This window comes from Salmo salar, chromosome 29 (assembly GCF_965601325.2).
Source record: "Salmo salar chromosome 29, fSalSal1, whole genome shotgun sequence".
NCBI lineage: Eukaryota > Metazoa > Chordata > Actinopteri > Salmoniformes > Salmonidae > Salmo > Salmo salar.
The window spans coordinates 19,780,188-19,799,627 of NC_138319.1; the positions used below are offsets into that span (position 1 = coordinate 19,780,188).

Genomic DNA, 19,440 nt, shown 5'->3' on the forward strand with positions numbered 1-19,440 from the left:
TGCAGTGATGGTTGGCTGGGACAGCCACCTCTACACTCATTGAGTGGCTGACGGTTTCAGTCACAGAGTTGCCGTTGGTGTGGGTTTTCTCAGATGTGACGCCGACATTAACTGTAGCAGAGATTATTGGTATCCCTACTGTTATGGAGGTGGATATGGTCAGGGAGGAGGAAACGCTGGTCTGCCAGGTGCTCTGTCTCTCTGTCCTCTCCTCTAGCTGCACCGTCTGCTTCACTGAGTGGCAGTTGTTGTTGGTGGCACTGTACTCTCCCAGCGCCACCGGCGTTTGGGAGAGTGTGGCCAGTTGATCGACATGGTACTCTACTTTGAAGATTCTCTGTGTGTATCTCTGCCTTTTCAGTGTTAGCAAATCAAAGTCCCTTTTGTATTTGAACTCTTTGCCATTCAAAGGAAGAAAGAAAATGTTTTTGTAAACGGAACCTATTCCATAATGATTTTTTGCAGAATAGGCTTTGTTCTTGGCATGGGGTGCGATTGAGTTTGTTGGAATAGACCTTGAGAATGCTCTCCATTCCAAAAGCTCAAGGTTCTGCTCGTTAACTAGCAGATCAAACTGGGTGCGTCGGTCCTCCTTCCCATTGCAGGGGTTATAGCAGTATGGTCCTTTGGAGGGACTATAATGACCAGTGGACCAGTTACAGCCCTCGAGGGGGACGCAGATATAGTCGAGGCGTTTTGCTGCCTGGTTATAGATGCTCACTGTCCAGCTTGGCAGGGACCCGGTCCATCTGACCCACTTCAGATATTTGTTTTCTCCGAAATTGGGCCGGATCAAGCTCCGCAGCTTGAAAGAGGCTTTTGCTTGAGTTTCTGGCTGGGCTTCTGTGGAGAAAGGTTTGTTGATTATTTAGCGTTGATTCTTGAAGAATATGAAAGCCTCTTGTATTCATTAATGGTGCATTCAGAAGAATGGGGAAAGAGCTCTACGTTCTTCGCGCTTTCCCAATCCTTTTGAATGCACTGCTAATTGATACAATGTGTTACCACTAGCATTGCTACATTTTCCAAAAATGCTAGCAAGATTATTCTGGACATTTCTAAACCAGAAAATGTATATAAAAATGATTCAGCAGAAAAAAATACCCGAGGGAATTCAAAAATAAGCTTGACCAAACAAACTGAACTATCCCTTTAAAGAGTCCTTCCAGGTGACTACCTCATGAAGCTAGCTACTTTGAAGAATCTCAAATATAAAATATATTTTGATTTTTTTAACCCTTTTTGGTTACTACATGATTCCATATGTGTTATTTTATAGTTTTGATGTCTTCACTATTATTCTACAATGTAGAAAATAATACAAATAAAGGAAAAACCCTTGAATGAGTAGATGTTTCCAAACATTTGACTGGTACTGTATATCATTAATTTAAAAGTGCAGAAATGGATGTACCAATCATAGATTTCCCCTTTTAAAGCTAAGGAAACATCACACATATTTTCCCATAGAGCCCCACAGTGGAGGTCTCATAATACCCATAAAACCTAGCGGTCAAACAGGGAAATGGTTACAATCATTTTTCCATCATTCATTTTTCCCATAAATTTTAGAAACACATAAAATATGGGCTGTGTTTCGTGTATTCTTACCCTGGCGTGACGTTTTGATAACCATTTAAATCTCTCTCAGATAAGGACACTTTTATCAATATATTCGGCTCTATTTACACTCAGATTCGAAAATGCTAATTAGCATCAAAGTAAACATCATGGAAAACTACAAATCCCTGCTAGCTCCTGCACATCATCTCTAGCTGACACCTTTGGTAACAGGTATTGTGTACATTTAAAACTTGCACAAGACAGTTCACAGAATTGTCAATTTGAAAGATATTTTGCCAATTTATGAATTACTACGTTCAGCTAACATTAGATAGTTAATCCATAGATTCTTACCTTTGCCTCGCTTCGTCAGTCTCATCCAAATCATTATGGCATTTGTAGTGCTTTGTGATAGCCACATTAGCAGGTAATTAGCATTTCATTTTTTTTTTTTGGGGGGGGGGTGGGGGGGTGGGGTAAATACAGGTGATTATATTGATAAAAGTCACCTTGTCCGAGACAGATTTACATGGTTATCAAAATGTCTCACCACGGTAAGCCTACACGAAACACAGCCCTTATTTGAAGTGGTTCTAAAATCCCCTATGGAAAAATGATTGGTTAAAAAACGATTGGAAACATTTCCGTGTTTGACCGCTAGGTTTTATTGGTATTATGACTAATACTGTGGTACATGGAACATACAATTGGCATGCTGACTGCAGGAATGTCCACCAGAGCTGTTGACAAATAAATTCATGTTAATTTCTCTACCATAATGCCAGACTTTGGCAGTACGTCCAACCGGCCTCAACCACAGACTACGTGTATGGCGCTGTATGGGCGAGGGGTTTGCTGATGTCAACGTTGTGAACAGTGTGACCCATGGTGGGGTTATGGTATGGGCAGGCATAAGCTATGGTCAATGAACACAGTTGCATTTTGTCGATGGAAAATTGAATGCACAGAGATCCTGAGGCCCATTGTGAAGCCCATATTTTTTAAGATATCTCTGACCAACAGATGCATATCTGTATTCCCAGTCATGTGAAATCCATAGATTAGGGCCTAATGAATTTAGTTCAATTGACTGATTTCGTTATAGGAACTGTAACTTTTATTCAGTGTTTATATAGTATTCATTTATTTTATCTGTCCATAATGTCCATGAGTTTCTAGTGGATAGACCACCAGCGATAATCTGAAGTACCCAAAAAGGCCACTAGATGTCATCTGATAAAATTCCCTGAAAAACATGAAAGTGACCAAAATTCTGGTAAACTTAAAGTTTCCAGTAGGGGCCTCCCGAGTGGTGCAGTGGTCTAAGGCACTGTATCGCAGTGCTAGCTGTGCCTCTAGAGATTCTGGGTTCGAGTCCAGGCTCTGTCGCAGCCGGCCACGACCAGGAGATCCATGGGGTGGCACACAATTGGCCCAGCGTTCTCCGGGTTTGTCTGGCAGGGATGTCCTTGTCCCATTGCGCGCTAGCAACTCCTGTGGCAGGCTGGGCGCAGTGCACGCTGACATGGTCGCCAGGTGTACAGTGTTTCCTCCGACACATTGGTGCGGCTGACTTCCAGATTAAGTTGGCATTGTGTCAAGAAGCATTGGGTTGTGTTTTGGGGGACGCATGGCTCTCTACCTTCGCCTCTCCCGAGTCCATATGGGAGTTGCAGCGATGAGACAAGACTGTAACTACCAATTGGATACAACGAAATTGTGGAGAATTTTTTATTTTTATTCCAGTAATATACCCTCCCTTTGTAACCCTAGTATTAGCAATCACTTTGGTAGTTATCAATTGAAAGTTGAAAACCATTATTCAAAACCAAAAATACAAAATGAGAAACTATGCAGCTATGAATAGCCAAATGCACCATATATAGACAGAACACATCACTCACCGTCCACTGTGGTCACAATGGTCTGAGTGACATTTTGTGAAAGCTGCATGTTTATCAGCTCTGGGGGTTCCATACCAAGAGAACATTGCAGCAGAAAGGCACAGGCTACAAAAGCTGTCAGTATCATCTGAAGGATAAAGAGGATGCAGATAATACTCACAAAGAATTAGACCTGACATCAATCCATATTGATGGAAGTTTGAAACATATTTTTGTAATGTAAAATAGACATGTTTAGATGGAAAGAACTTCCTCTTGAACAGCACTCTGCATCACTCACCTTTACAACGGAAGTCTTCATTCCTCTCAGCTTCTTGTCAAGATGGGGTTGACTCTCCGCAATAACTCCACAGCTTTTATAGTATATTGTTGGATTAATGATTTGCTATTTTATTGGTTTGTTATTTAGGTTAGTTCCAATGAAGTCACTTTTGAGTCCAGCCTAGACATCACTAAGATAACGTTATCTGAATTTAATTCCAGAGTTTCCTTGTTGTATTATTTACACTGATAAGTTGACATGACACCCAGCCTAAATCTACATCTGTAACATAACAGTGCACACTGTTCCCGTCATACTCATATGGTTAATCTGAGATGACTACATACATTTTATTAATTTTAAATTAATGGTTTATAGCCATTTATGCTTGAGGAATATAACTTATAAATGCTTTAGTTTAACAGTCTTACTCCAAAACCCCAATATAATTGTAACTAACATAGCATAGCTTCAAAGCATGGTGGTTAAAACTCATTTTTATCAAGGATGGTCAGTCCTTGCAACCGCAGGTCTGTCTATGAATAAGCCTATTAGAGTCATCACATCTCTACAGAAAGCTGTTTACCAAAAAAGTGATTGGATATTGTTTGAAATTTTGTAAAAAAAAAATTTTTTTTTACAATGTCATACAATGTTAATCATTGATCGGGAGAGCATCACTCTCCTCAGGCAACAATATTTTTTCATTTTGATTTGGAAAATTAAAATATGCTTTAACTGAACAACTTTATATATAAGGGTGTTTTCACACAAGTTTGTTTGCTATACAGTAGTTGAAATCTGAGTTTGATTATTTGTCACGTTGTATTTTTTTCATTTGGTCTGGTTGGCTTCACGTTGTCAAATGTCAAACAAATTAAATGCCTAAACAATACCACGTATTTTAATGCGAGTAATTTATTTATTGGACAAAAATGCTCACATTAAATCCATATTTGATCCGGAGGCGAGCATTACTTGTGTCCCAATCTTCATATTACTTTAGCAATAGCAGCTGTAATAACTGCTATGTGCAGTGAATAGAGGAGACCCTTATCTGCTTCAGATATCAAGTTATGGTACTGTGTGCTGAATTTCATAAAATACTCAGTCAAACGACCAATAATACTGTGCGCCTTTGGTTCTTTTCCTTAGTTTGGTCCAGACTACGTTTTCCCCTGCATCGAACTGCACCACCAACCTTTTTTTGCGCGAACCATGGTGCATGTTTGGCGCACACCTGAGTGTGGATAAAGTGTTCACACCTGTCCAAACGAACCAAATTTAAGCTCCAAACAAACTAGGTGCAATGGCCGCCTAATTTAACAACATGATTGCATCAAAAGACGTGCACTGTGCCATGACTGGAAATGATCATTTCAGAGACATATATAGATTGTTATTTCTGTAGATGGCTCTTTGTAAGACCTAAAAGTATTCATATTTTGATGAACAAGAATCTCTTGGGTTGGGGTTTCTTGTTTGTGCTTCAATGTAACGAATTAAACAATTAGGCCTAAGCTGTGAGTTTTGCTGTGCTCATTGGGACATGACTTGCTACAACTAGAACTCTAAAGGTAATCAATACCGAACAAACTGAGTGGATTTGGTTCAATCCGGTGTATTGTGAAAGCTCAGCACAGTGTGATTCTATTGCTTCCAGGAAGTACATGCAGTATATACTTCTTGATGCTGATGCTTCAGATTCCCTTCCTTCAAATGAACTCACAGCAAACCACTGATTGTGGCTCATATAGAGCCCCCTTGTTGTGCTGAGACACGATTTCCATTCAGAATAACTGTAAGCACCATTAAGAAACGCATGGTTTTATTGAAACATATAGTGCAGTATTGCGTTTAAAGGGGCAATCTGCAGGTGCTTTATCCATTTTTGGACTTCTGAAATAATTAAATGTACCCTGAATTAATTAAATGTAACTTATAAATGCCTCATGAGCTTATTTCAACTGTCATACCCCATCAGAACCCAAAATATATAAGCTTGTTTCACTCCAATATTTGTAAACAATGTTTGCCTTCAGAAAGTATTCATACCCTTTGATGTTTTTTTGTTGTGTTACAGCCTGAGTTTAAAATTGATTCAATTGAGATTTTGGGTCACCGGCCGACACACAATTAATACATTTTAAGCTAAAATGTCTTGAATCAACAAGTATTCAATTTCAACCACTTTCTTATGGCAAGACTAAATAAGTTCAGGATAAAAAATGTGCTTAATCTCTATGTGATCGGTGTCCCTATACCGGGATGGTTGAGCTAACGTGGGCTAATGTGATTAGCATGACATTGTAAGTAACAAGAACATTTCCCAGGACATAGACATGTCTTATTTGGGCAGAAAGCTTAAATTATTGTTAATCTAACTGCACTGTTCAATTTGCAGTAGCTATTGCAGTGAAACAACAAAACAATTATCACAGCACCAGGTTGGATACATTCACATCGGAAGGTAAATAATGTACTTACATTCAGTAATCTTGCTCTGATTTGTTATCCTGAGGGTCCTAGAGATAAAAATGCAGCATAGTTTTGTTTGATAAAATCAATTTTTATATTTAAATGTAGGAACTGAGTTTGAACCCCTGCTGTCTATGGCTCCACACCCACCCCACCCGGCCATCTACAGTAGATGTGTGAAAGTTAGTGTATAAGCTAATGATCCATCGTGTATGACATTCTTAAAATGTTGTATTACCATATAATCTTTGTATGTTCTCCTATAGTTATGTATCAATTGACCAGTTTGGCACATTTGGGCAGACTTGATACAAAATATTGTACAGTATGGGTATGTTTCACTGGATCAATCTGAAACTTTGCACACACACTGCTGCCATCTAGTGGCTAAAATCTAAATTTTGCCTAAACTGCACTATTGTATTATGGCCTTTCTCTTGCATTTCAAAGATGACAGAGAAAAAAACCATTTGAAAACACATGCTTTTTTGTTTGTATTATATTTTACCAGATCTAACTTCAAAGTGTTTCCTTTCAAATGGTATCAAGAATATGCATATCCTTGCTACAGGCAGTTAGATTTGGGTATGTCATTTTAGGCAAAAATGTAAAAAAAAGGGTTAGATCCTTTCAAGTCACATAAGTTGCATGGCCTCACACTGTGTTTAACATGATTTTTTTTTAAATGACTACCTCATCTCTGTACCCCACACATACAATGATCTGTAAGGTCCCTAAGTCGAGCACTGAATTTCAAACACCGATTCAACCACAAAGACCAGGAAGGTTTCCCAATGTCTAGCAAAGAAGGGCACCTAATGCAGACATTGAATATCCCTTTAAGCATGGTGAAGTTATTAATTACACTTTGAATGGTGTATCAATACACCCAGTCACTACAAAGATAAAGGCGTCCTTTCTAACTAAGTTGCCGGAGAGGAAGGAAACCGCTCAGGGATTTCACTATGAGGCCAGTGGTGACTTTTTAAAACATTTACAGAGTTTAATGGCTGCAATAGGAGAGGATGGAACAGTTACAGGATGAATCAACATTGTCGTTACTCCACAACACTAACCTAAATGACAGAGTGAAAAGAAGGAAGCCTATACAGAAGAAAAAATATTTTAAAAAACATGCATCCTGTTAAAAATACGGTACTAGAGTAAAACTGCAAAAAATGTATTTAGCTTTGTCCTGAAACAAAAACGTTATGTTTAGGGCAAATCCAACACATCACTGAATAACACTCTTTTCTTTCAAGCATGGTGGTGGCTGCATCATGTTATGGGTATGTTTGTCATCAGCAAGGACTAGGGAGTTTTTTAGGGGGGAAAAAGGGAATAGAGCTATGCATAGGCAAAAACCTAGATGAGAAGCTGTTTCAGTCTGCTTTCCAACAGACACTGGGAGACGAATTCACCATTCAGCAGGACAATAACCTAAAACACAGGGCCAAATCTACACTGGAGTTGCATACCAAGATGACATTGGATGTGCCTGATTGGCTTAGTTACAGTTTTGACAAACTGTTTTTACATCCATTGAGAATGACAATAGTTCCTCAATGTATTTGAAAATCATTCCAGCTCTCTCCCTTCTGATAACCATTCAGCATGATAGGGGAAAATGTCATGCTCTGATCCAGTGGAAACGTCATAAAATAGGCCTACCTGATGTCCTCTTATCCCTTGTGCAAATAGCCTACAGCTGTGTCTGTCTTGAGCTCACAAGCCCTGGAAAGTCTGAGGGCCCAGAATATTCTATTCAATGTTGCAAGTTTTCTAGCTGGAGTTGATTCATGTTTGTTGCAGACAGGCCATGTGTAGCCAATGTGATTTCTAGGATATTTATTTTATCAGGATATTTTCTACCTGCAGGCTGCATTGTTTTTATTTGTTGGCTTTATGTAGGCTATTTTTACGGAGTTGACAATGGCAATAAAAGTTACTTTTTAGGTTTGTTTCATTTTCATTTAGATTTGGATAGAATTTTGATTAACCACATGACAATTAATTTGAGATATGAAGACATTATTATAAATTAAATGAAACTGTGCCATGAAAATGTGCATATGAAAACCATAACTGGCACGCAGATCGGTATAAATTGTAAGATAAATTGGCATTCCACACTCGAAAGGTTGCCGACTCCTCGTGTAGCCTATACCGGCAACTTCAGGAGAATAACGGCAGAATCTGCAAAAGCCAGCAAGAGCGAGAGGAGGATGGTCGGGTCAGGATAAGCTTTCAAGGGGTTTTCTTTATTTTTACTGTTTTCTACATTGTAGAATAATAGTGAAGACCTTAAAACTATGAAATAACACATACGGAATCATGTAGTAACCAAAGGAGTGTTAAACAAATCAAAATATATTTTAGATTCTTCAAAGAAGCCACCCTTTGCCTTGATGATAGCTTTGCACACTCTTGGCATTCTTTCAACCAGCTTCATGAGGAATGCTTTTCTAACAGTCTTGAAGGAGTTCCCACATATGCTGAGCACTTGTTGGCTCCAACTCATCCCAAACCATCTCAATTGGGTTGAGGTCGGGTGATTGTGGAGGCCAGGTCATCTGATGCAGCACTCCATCACACTCCTTCTTGGTCAAATAGCCCTTACTCAGCCTGGAGGTATGTTTTGGGTCATTGACCTATTGAAAAACAAATGAATGTCCCACTAAGTGCAAACCATATGGAATGGCATATCGCTGAAGAATGCTGTGGTACAAATGCTGGTTAAGTGTGCCTTGAATTCGAATTAAATAACCCGACAATGTCACCAGCAATGCACCCCCATACCATCACACCTCCTCCTTCATGCTTCATGGTGGGAACCACACATGCGGAGATCATCCGTTCACCTACTCTGCGTCTCACAAAGACACCACTTTTGGAACCAGAAATCTCAAATTTGGACTCAGCAGAACAAATGAGAGATTTCCACCGGTCTAATGTCCATTGCTCGTGTTTTTTGGCTCAATCAAGTCTCTTATTCTTATTGGTTTCTTCGCAGCAATTCGACCATAAAGGCCTGATTCATGCAGTCTCCTCTGAACAGTTTGATGTTGAGATGTGTCTGTTACTTGAACTCTGTGAAGCACTTATTTGGGCTGCAATTTCTGGTGCAATTAACTCTTAATGAACTTATCCTCTGCAGCAGAGGTAACTCTGGGTCTTCCTTTCCTGTGGCGGTCCTCATGAGAGCCAGTTTCATCATAGCACTTGATGGTTTTTGCGACTGCACTTGAAGAAACTTTCAAAGTTCTTGAAATGTTCCCGGTTAGACTGCATGAATCAGGCCTTCATGGTCGGATTGCTGCGAAGAAACCACTAATAAAGGACACCAATAAAAATATGTCTTCACTATTATTCTACAATGTAGAAAATAGTAAAAGTAAAGATAAACCCTTGAATGGCTAGGTGTGTCCAAACTTTTGATGTGTGTGTGTGTGTGTGTGTGTATATATATATATATATATATATATATATATATATATATATATATATATACTGCTCAAAAAAATAAAGGGAACACTTAAACAACACATCCTAGATCTGAATGAAAGAAATAATCTTATTAAATACTTTTTTCTTTACATAGTTGAATGTGCTGACAACAAAATCACACAAAAATAATCAATGGAAATCCAATGTATCAACCCATGGAGGTCTGGATTTGGAGACACACTCAATATTAAAGTGGAAAACCACACTACAGGCTGATCCAACTTTGATGTAATGTCCTTAAAACAAGTCAAAATGAGGCTCAGTAGTGTGTGTGGCCTCCACGTGCCTGTATGACCTCCCTACAACGCCTGGGCATGCTCCTGATGAGGTGGCGGATGGTCTCCTGAGGGATCTCCTCCCAGACCTGGACTAAAGCATCCGCCAACTCCTGGACAGTCTGTGGTGCAACGTGGCGTTGGTGGATGGAGCGAGACATGATGTCCCAGATGTGCACAATTGGATTCAGGTCTGGGGAACGGGCGGGCCAGTCCATAGCATCAATGCCTTCCTCTTGCAGGAACTGCTGACACACTCCAGCCACATGAGGTCTAGCATTGTCTTGCATTAGGAGGAACCCAGGGCCAACCGCACCAGCATATGGTCTCACAAGGGGTCTGAGGATCTCATCTCGGTACCAAATGGCAGTCAGGCTACCTCTGGCGAGCACATGGAGGGCTGTGCGGCCCCCCAAAGAAATGCCACCCCACACCATGACTGACCCACCGCCAAACCGGTCATGCTGGAGGATGATGCAGGCAGCAGAACGTTCTCCACAGCGTCTCCAGACTCTGTCACGTCTGTCACGTGCTCAGTGTGAACCTGCTTTCATCTGTGAAGAGCACAGGGCGCCAGTGGCGAATTTGCCAATCTTGGTGTTCTCGGGCAAATGCCAAACGTCTTGCACGGTGTTGGGCTGTAAGCACAACCCCCACCTGTGGACGTCGGGCCCTCATATCACCCTCATGGAGTCTGTTTCTGACCGTTTGAGCAGACACATGCACATTTGTGGCCTGCTGGAGGTCATTTTGCAGGGCTCTGGCAGTGCTTCTCCTGCTCCTCCTTGCACAAAGGCGGAGGTAGCGGTCCTGCTGCTGGGTTGTTGCCCTCCTACGGCCTCCTCCACGTCTCCTGATGTACTGGCCTGTCTCCTGGTAGTGCCTCCATGCTCTGGACACTACGCTGACAGACACAGCAAACCTTCTTGCCACAGCTCGCATTGATGTGCCATCCTGGATGAGCTGCACTACCTGAGCCACTTGTGTGGGTTGTAGACTCAGTCTCATGCTACCACTAGAGTGAAAGCACCGCCAGCATTCAAAAGTGACCAAAACATCAGCCAGGAAGCATAGGAACTGAGAAGTGGTCTGTGGTTCCCACCTGCAGAACCACTCCTTTATTGGGGGTGTCTTGCTAATTGCCTATAATTTCCACCTGTTGTCTATTCCATTTGCACAACAGCATGTGAAATGTATTGTCAATCAGTGTTGCTTCCTAAGTGGACAGTTTGATTTCACAGAAGTGTGATTGACTTGGAGTTACATTGTGTTGTTTAAGTGTTCCCTTTATTTTTTTGAGCAGTGTATATATATATATATATATATATATATGTTCACAAACTATAGTTTTGGCAAGTCGGATTGGACATCTACTTTGTGCATGACACAAGTCATTTTTCCAACAATTGTTTAGACAGATTATATCACTGTATTACAATTCCAGTGGGTTAGAGGTTCACGTACACTAAGTTGACTGTGCCTTTCAACAGCTTGGAAAATTCCAGAAAGTTATGTCATGGCTTTAGAAGCTTCTGATAGGCTAATTGACATCATTTGAGTCAATTGGAGGTGTACCTTTGGATGTATTTCAAGGCCTACCTTCAAACTCAGTGCCTCTGCTTGACATCATGGGAAAATCAAAAGAAATCAGCCAAGACCTCAGAAACAAAATTGTAGACCTCCACAAGTCTTTGGAAGCAATTTCCAAACGCCTGAAGGTACCACGTTCATATGGACAAGCAATAGCACGCAAGTATAAACACCATGGGACCACACAGCCATCATACCGCTCAAGAAGGAGACGCGTTCTGTCTCCTAGAGATGAACGTACTTTGGTGCGAAAAGTGCAAATCAATCCCAGAACAACAGCAAAGGACTTTGTGAAGATGCTGGAGGAAACAGGTACAAAAATATCTATATCCACAGTAAAACGAGTCCTATATCGACATAACCTGACAGGCCGCTCAGCAAGGAAGAAGCCGCTGCTCATAAACCGCCCAAAAAAGCCAGACTACAGTTTGCAACTGCACATAGGGACAAAGATCGTACCTTTTGGAGAAATGTCCTCATGGTCTGATGAAACAAACATAGAACTGTTTGGCCATAATGACCATCGTTATGTTTGGAGGAAAAAGGGGGAAACTTGTAAGCCGAAGAACACCATCCTAACCGTGAAGCACGGGGGTGGCAGCATCATGTTGTGGGAGGTGCTTTGCTGCAGGAGGGACTGGTGCACTTCACAAAATAGATGGCATCATGAGGGAGAATAATGTGGATATATTGAAGCAACATCTCAAGACATCAGTCAGGAAGTTAAAGCTTGGTCGCAAATGGGTCTTCCAAATGGATAATGACCCCAAGCATACTTCCAAAGTTTTGGCAAAATGGCTTAAGGACAGCAAAGTCAAGGTATTGGAGTGGCCATCACAAAGCCCTGACTTCAATCCTAGAGAAAATTTGTGGGCAGAACTGAAAAAAGCGTGTGCGAGCAAGGATGTCTACAAACCTGACTCAGTTCCAGCAGCTCTGTCAGGAGGAATGGGCCAAAATTCACCCAACTTAGTGTGGGAAGCTTGTGGAAGGCTTCCCAAAACGTTTGACCCAAGTTAAACAATTTAAAGGCAATGCTACCAAATACTAATTGAGTGGATGTAAACTTCTGACCCACTGGGAATGTGATGATAGAAACTAAAGCTGAAATAAATTATTCTCTCTACTGTTATTCTGACATTTCACATTCTTAAAATTAAGTGGTGATCCTAACTGACCTAAGACAGGGAATTTTTACTTGGATTAAATGTCAGGAATTGTGAAAACTAAGTTTAAATGTATTTGGCTAAAATGTATGTAAACTTCCGACTTCAACTGTATATTGTGTGTGTGTGTGTTAATGGAACTATTTCTTGAGTTGGAGTTGGTATCCTGTCGGAAGGAAGCAGGGTGTTTTAGACTATTCCTGATATCATGTATAGTGCCCTGTCTACTCAGGTTCCTCAAATGTATATTACACACGTGTAATTGCACATTTTACCTAATCATGTCTTTTTACCCTTTTTCAGATGGAGGTTTTAGGTATATGTGATGTACTTGGTGTAATCACAGACATAATTCCGCTGCTAAATCACGCTCCTGCTTTGCCATTTTGTCTGATCAGCTGTCTGGCTGCGGCGTTGACAAGTCATTTAAATCTTCAAGATTGATGGTGATACGTGTTTTACAATTAATCTGTACTGCCTCAATATCCTCTCTCTCAATTGAGAAGTTACAGTGGCTCCTAACTAAGCTGCTAAAATGAGAAATTCATAGGGTCTTTTGGTGCAGTCTTTAAGTAGATTACTGCTGGACTGTTTGGGATGCTGGTCCCCTTCCCTCCCCTTTCTGTTTTGGGATTTAAATCTCTGGCTGGCACACTATAATCCCAATGGAAATAGGTGGGCAAAAAAAGTTACATTGAAAAATGCTTTTTCTGCAAAAGGTGCAAAATATAAAAGTGAGTATAGTGTTTACGTTTATTCACCCTCCACTGTTCCCGCCCTCACGGGTAATCGGTGGCTCCAATTGGTCCAGCAGCAGTGTCTGTTAGGGATGTTACTGTATGACCTTACGACCTCAGACACTTTGGTCAGTGGAGGTCACAGTGCATCCAGGATCTGTGCTTATCAAAAGATCTTGAACTATCTCTCTCTCGCCAGGCTGATGCTGATGATGGGGGTGCTGTTCTGCTGCGGAGCGGGCTTCTTCATCCGTAGGCGCATGTACCCCTTGCCCCTCAGTGTCGAGCCCGCCTTCAACGTCTCCTTCACCAGGCAGCCCGTATCCACGCCAGGTCAGTAGACAAAGAGACACACGTGTCAACATCACACTGCACTTGATTTTCAAAAGTAATTTACACTTGCGCTTTGTTTTGGGAGTTTTATCCCTTAGATATTTGGGTTATAAATGGATTTAGTCTTAAGCCCTTAATGTGTACCTGTATGTGCAACTTTGTGCAATGTTGTTTTGTTGGTGGAATATGCTGATAGTAAGCCTGTTGTTTTGCCATGTCGAACAAGACAAATAGATCTATCAGTATTGGAATATCAGTTTTCTAAAATCCAATGAGGTTTCATTCTGATGAAGATGTCTCTGAAGTAGACCGATTCTACGTGCCAATTACCCCACTGAGCTATCTGCAGTGACAGCTTTACTGGCCTTCACAGTGCTACAGGTGATAATATACCAAGGTGTGTGTGTGTGTGTGTGTGTGTGTGTGTGTGTGTGTGTGTGTGTGTGTGTGTGTGTGTGTGTGTGTGTGTGTGTGTCTGTGTGTCTGTGTGTCTGTCTGTCTGTCTGTCTGTCTGTCTGTCTGTCTGTCTGTCTGTCTGTCTGTCTGTCTGTCTGTCTAATAAAAAGTTGGCGGAGCCGCAAGGGTGTTTATTTACATAGTGAATCCGGAAGAAAAACAACAGTACTGCCATCCAAAGTATACATTATGTGGACATCTTAAAAACAATGCTGCCCCATCAACAGCTCAATCACAGTGGTTGTAGAGGGTGCAACAGTTCAGCACCTCAGGAGTAAATGTCAGCTGACTTTTCAGATAGAGAGACAGACAGACAGAGAGTCAGACAGAGAGTCAGACAGACATAGAGACAGACAGAGAGAGAGAGAGAGACAGACAGAGAGAGAGACAGACAGAGAGCGAGACAGACAGACAGAGACAGAGACAGACACAGATGGCTCCAAAAGCCTTTTGGAGTGGGTCTGTGGACTTTTCCAAGTGAATATTGAAGTCATCAAAAATGTGAACGTTATCTGCCATGACTACAAGGTCCGATAGGAATTCAGGGAAGGCCTGTAAACAGTAGCTATAAAAAGTGATTGAGAAGGCTGCATAGATTTCATGACTAGAAGCTCAAAAGACAAAAATGCATTAAGTTTCATTTTTTTTATTTTATTGAAATTTGCTGTTGTAAATGGGATGCGTGGGGGATATGGTCTCTAGTGTAACCAGGAAGAGGTGCCTCATTTAACACAGTACATTTATCAGGCTTGAGCCATGTTTCAGTCAGACCAATCACATCAAAGTTATGATCAGTCATTCGTTTATGACTGCCTTGGAAGTGAGGGATGTAACATTAAATAGTCCTAACATTAAGCAGGCAAGGCTTTGTCCTGTTTGTGGGGGATTCCCAGAAAGAGGGCCAGTTTTCTACAAGTCTATCTTTTGGGAGGGGCAGTTTTCAACCAGCGATTGAGTTGTGAGAGTCTGCTGTAGAGCTCATCACTCCCCCTAACTGGGAGGGGGCTAGAGAAAATGTGTCGATGCCAACCATTCTTTCTAGATAAGTTACATGATGAAGTTATGTTGCGCTTGGTGACCTTTTGACTATTTCACCCTAACATTGTTGGTGTCACCGTGGATACCAATATCCCTATACTCTCTACACTCGCCAGTTTTAGCCTCAGCCAGCACCATCTTCAGATTAGCCTTTACGTCGGTAGCCTTGCCCCCTCATAAACAATTTATGATTGCTGGATCAACCTTTTTAAGTCTAATATTGCGAATAATGGAGTTGCCAATGACTAGGGTTTTCAATTTGTCAGAGCTAATGGTGGGTGGCTTCAGCGGCTCAGACTCTTTCGCAGGTGGAGGAGAGACCTGCGAAGGCTCTGGCCTGCGAAGACTCCTACTCGCTGCTTAGTGGGGAGAACCGGTTGAAAGTTTCTATCGGCTGAATGAGCGACTCCGGTTGAGCATACCGAAAGCATTTCTTTCCAGAAGCCTTGAGAAAATTGTCCGGCTGCGGGGACTGTGCAGGGGGATTAACACTACTGCCTGTATTTACTGGTGGCACAGACGCTGTATCATCCTTTCCTACTCTTAAATTGCACTTGCCTAACGATTGCGTCTGAAGCCGAGCTTGCAACTCGGCTATCCTCCCCATAAGGCGATAGTTCTCCTGTATATTAAGTGTACAGCGATTGCAATGAGAGGGCATAATGTAACTTAGCGTTCTTTCTTCCGGCCGGAGGAGGTCCTGCAGATCTATGTCCAGATAACGCGTCCGGGGTGAAAAAGTAGAAAAACTAAGACCTTGGTAAACTTCTTAAAAACAGTTATTAAGAGTAAAAAGCGAAAACGTTTGGCAGGTAGCCAAGTAGCAACAACAAACACAGCAGTACAGAGACAACACAGAAGTGCCTTGTGTCACCAGTCGTGTGTGTGGTCATTTAATCAGGCCTAATTATGTTCATTTCATATGCAGTGAGATAATTAAAATGGCTGCTGATGAGATTGTGTGCTGGATAACCAACAGATATACACACACAGACACACACAGACACAGACAGACACACACACACACACACACACACACACACACACACACACACACACACACACACACACACACACACACACACACACACACACACACACACACACACCACACACACACACACACACACACACACACACACACACACTCTGAATCCAAGTAATGTATTTAGGCTAAATGCATGTGTATGGTTTTAGTTTCCAAGGCTGCTGATTGCGAACTCTGCAGCATGGGTTGGAGACAGACTGTTATTTTCTCCTAGTACTTAATTTCAATTCCCATGGCAACTTTACAAATTGGTGTGTGTTCATGCTGCATAATGCATCGCAGAATGTTGGTGTTCACCAGGATACACACACACATTTTAAATACTTTATTTCAATCCACCAATCAAATGTACATAAAAAAAGGATCCAAACATTTCAAAGGTCCCTGTATGCATAGACACTCAAGGGTACAGAAAGCATCTCCTCCTCCAAACAGCTAGGCTGCCCACGACAGCTGAAGCAGAGCAGTACCTAGACAACTGGTTTGCCCTAGTCTTTGGCAGGCCCACAATCTGGAGACACGTGCACATGTGCACACACAAACACGCACGTTTGATTTACTAACCTTATGGGGACCAAACAATTGATTCACATTCAAAGTCCTATTTTCCCTTAACCTAACCTTAACCCTAATTGTAACCCTAACCCCAAAGCCTAAAATAGCCTTTTTCTTTGTGAGGACCAGTGAAAAGGCCCCACTTGTCTGAATTTTCCTTGTTTTACTATCCTTGTGAGGACTTCTGGCCCCTACAAGGATAGTAAAACCACCCAAAAAACACACACTGGATGTCAGTGTTGTCTCTTAGTTGTGGGAACAGTGTGTGGGATGTTTGTTATAAATATTTGATGTGTTGCTTCCTGTGTCAGAACACAGTGGGGGCTGTGAGCTGTTTAGAAGGAGGCTGAAAGAGAACTGCTGTCCGAGTGTCAGACCATTTTACTTTCTGAAGGCATTGTAGATGATTGTATTGGTACCCTTGACTTATTTCACATTTTGTGTTGCAGCCTGAATTAAAAATGGATTAAATAGATTTTTCTCTCACCCATGTACACAAAATGCCCCCATAATGACAGTGAAAACATGTTTTTAGAAATGTTTGCTAATTTATTTCAAATTAAATACAGAAATATCGAATTTACATAAGTATTCACACCCCTGAATCAGTACATGTTAGAATCACCTTTGGCAGCGATTACAGCTGTGAGTCTTTCTGGGTAAGTCTCTAAGAGCGTTGTTTTTTAAATTCAAGCTCTGTTAAGTTTTTTTATTTTTATTATTATTATTTTTTTAGCATTGCTAGACGGCCGTTTTCAAGTCTTGCCATAGATTTCCAAGCTGAATTTAAGTCAAAACTGTAACTAGGCTACTCAGGAACATTCAATGTCGTCTTGGTAAACAACTACAGTGTCTATTTGGCCTTGTGGTTTAGGTTATTGTCCTGCTGAAAGGTGAATTTGTCTTCCAGTGTCGGTTGGAAAGCAAACGGGAGCAGTTTTTTTTGTTGTTGCCTGTGCTTAGCTCTATTCAGTTTATTTTCATCCTAAAACCTCCCTAGTCCTTGCCAATGACAAGCATACTCATAACATGATTTAGATACCACCATGCTTGAAAATATGAAGTGGTACTCTGTGATGTGTTGTTAGATTTGCCCCAAACAACGATGTGTATTTAGGACATAAAGTTAATTTCTTTGCCACATTTTTTGCAGTTTTACTTTTAATGCCTTACTGCAAACAGGATGTGTGTTTTGGTAGATTTTTATTCTGTACAGGCTTCGTTTTCAGTCTGCCATTTAGGTTAAAACAGAGCTTAATGGCTGTGATTGGAGAAAACTGAGAATGGATCAACAACATTGTAGTTACTCCACAACACTAAAGTCACCATTGGCCTCATAGTGAAATCCCTGAGTGGTTTCCTTCCTCTCCGGCAACTGTGTTAGGAAGGATGCCTTTTTCTTTGTAGTGACTGGTTGTATTGACACACCAACCAAAGTGTAATTAATAACTTAACCATGCTCAAAGAGATATACAATGTCTGCTTTTTTTATTACCCATCTACCAATAGGTGCCCTTTGCGAGACATTGGAAAACCTCCCTGGTCTTTGTGGTTGAATATGTCTTTCAAATGTACTGCTCAACTGAGTACCTTACAGATAATTGTATGTGTGGGGTACAGAGATGAGGTAGTCATTAAAAAATAATGTTAAATACTATTATTGCACACAGAATGAGTCCATGCAACTTATTATGTGACCTGTTAAGCAAATGTTTTACTCCTGAACTTATTCAGGCTTGCTGTAACAAAGGGGTTGAATACTTATTCACTCCAGACATTTCAGCTTTTCATATTTAATGAATTTGTAAATAATTCAAAAAATATAATTCCACTTTGACATTATGGGGTATTGTGTGTAGGCCAGTCACACACAATCTCAATTTAATCCATTTTAAATTCAGGCTGTAACACAACAAAACCTGTTAAGGGTTGTGAATACATTCTAAAGGCACTGTACATGTACTGAAGGCAAAATGTCTTGGTAATGGTTTGTTTGTGTTGAATGTAGGCGTCTGTACTAAGAATTGAATTATCTAACATTTTTTTGATAACAAAATTGTGGAACAAGTTGAAGGGTGTGCATTCTTTCTGAAGGCACTGTATATTTGTTGTTATTCTCCATGACCGTCCTCTTCAATGATGACGGCCAATGATGCAACGCCCGCAGTGAAGTGGAAATAGCAGCCAGGGTGGGGGATGTGTTCCTTCATGTCAGAAAAGGTTTTGGTGTGTTGTTGCTTCCTCAGTGTGATGGGAGTGTTTAGAAGTGAGATTCAAACCTTCTGGTTCTGATGAGATTGTGTGCTGGATAACCAACACACACACACACACAGCCGCTCTAAATCCAAGTCATCTATTTAGGCTAAATTAATGTGTATAGTTTTGGTTTCCAAGGCTGTTGATTGCAAACTTGGCAGCATTGGTTGGAGACAGACTTTTCTCCTAGTACTTATTTTCAATTTCCATGGCAACTTTACAAATTGGTATGTATGCATGGACACTCAAAGGGTCAGAAAGCACTTCCTTCT

The 19,440-nt window shown here is 41.1% G+C and overlaps 1 protein-coding gene across 1 annotated transcript in view; it reads left to right on the forward strand.

The window, feature by feature from the left end:
* LOC106590285 (WW domain binding protein VOPP1) overlaps positions 1-19,440 on the forward strand; it is a 94,208-nt gene that overhangs the window by 70,621 nt on the left and 4,147 nt on the right. The window contains exon 4 of the mRNA XM_014181130.3: positions 13,682-13,815. Coding sequence (XP_014036605.2) covers positions 13,682-13,815 — 134 coding nt within the window. The remainder of the gene's footprint in view (positions 1-13,681; positions 13,816-19,440) is intronic.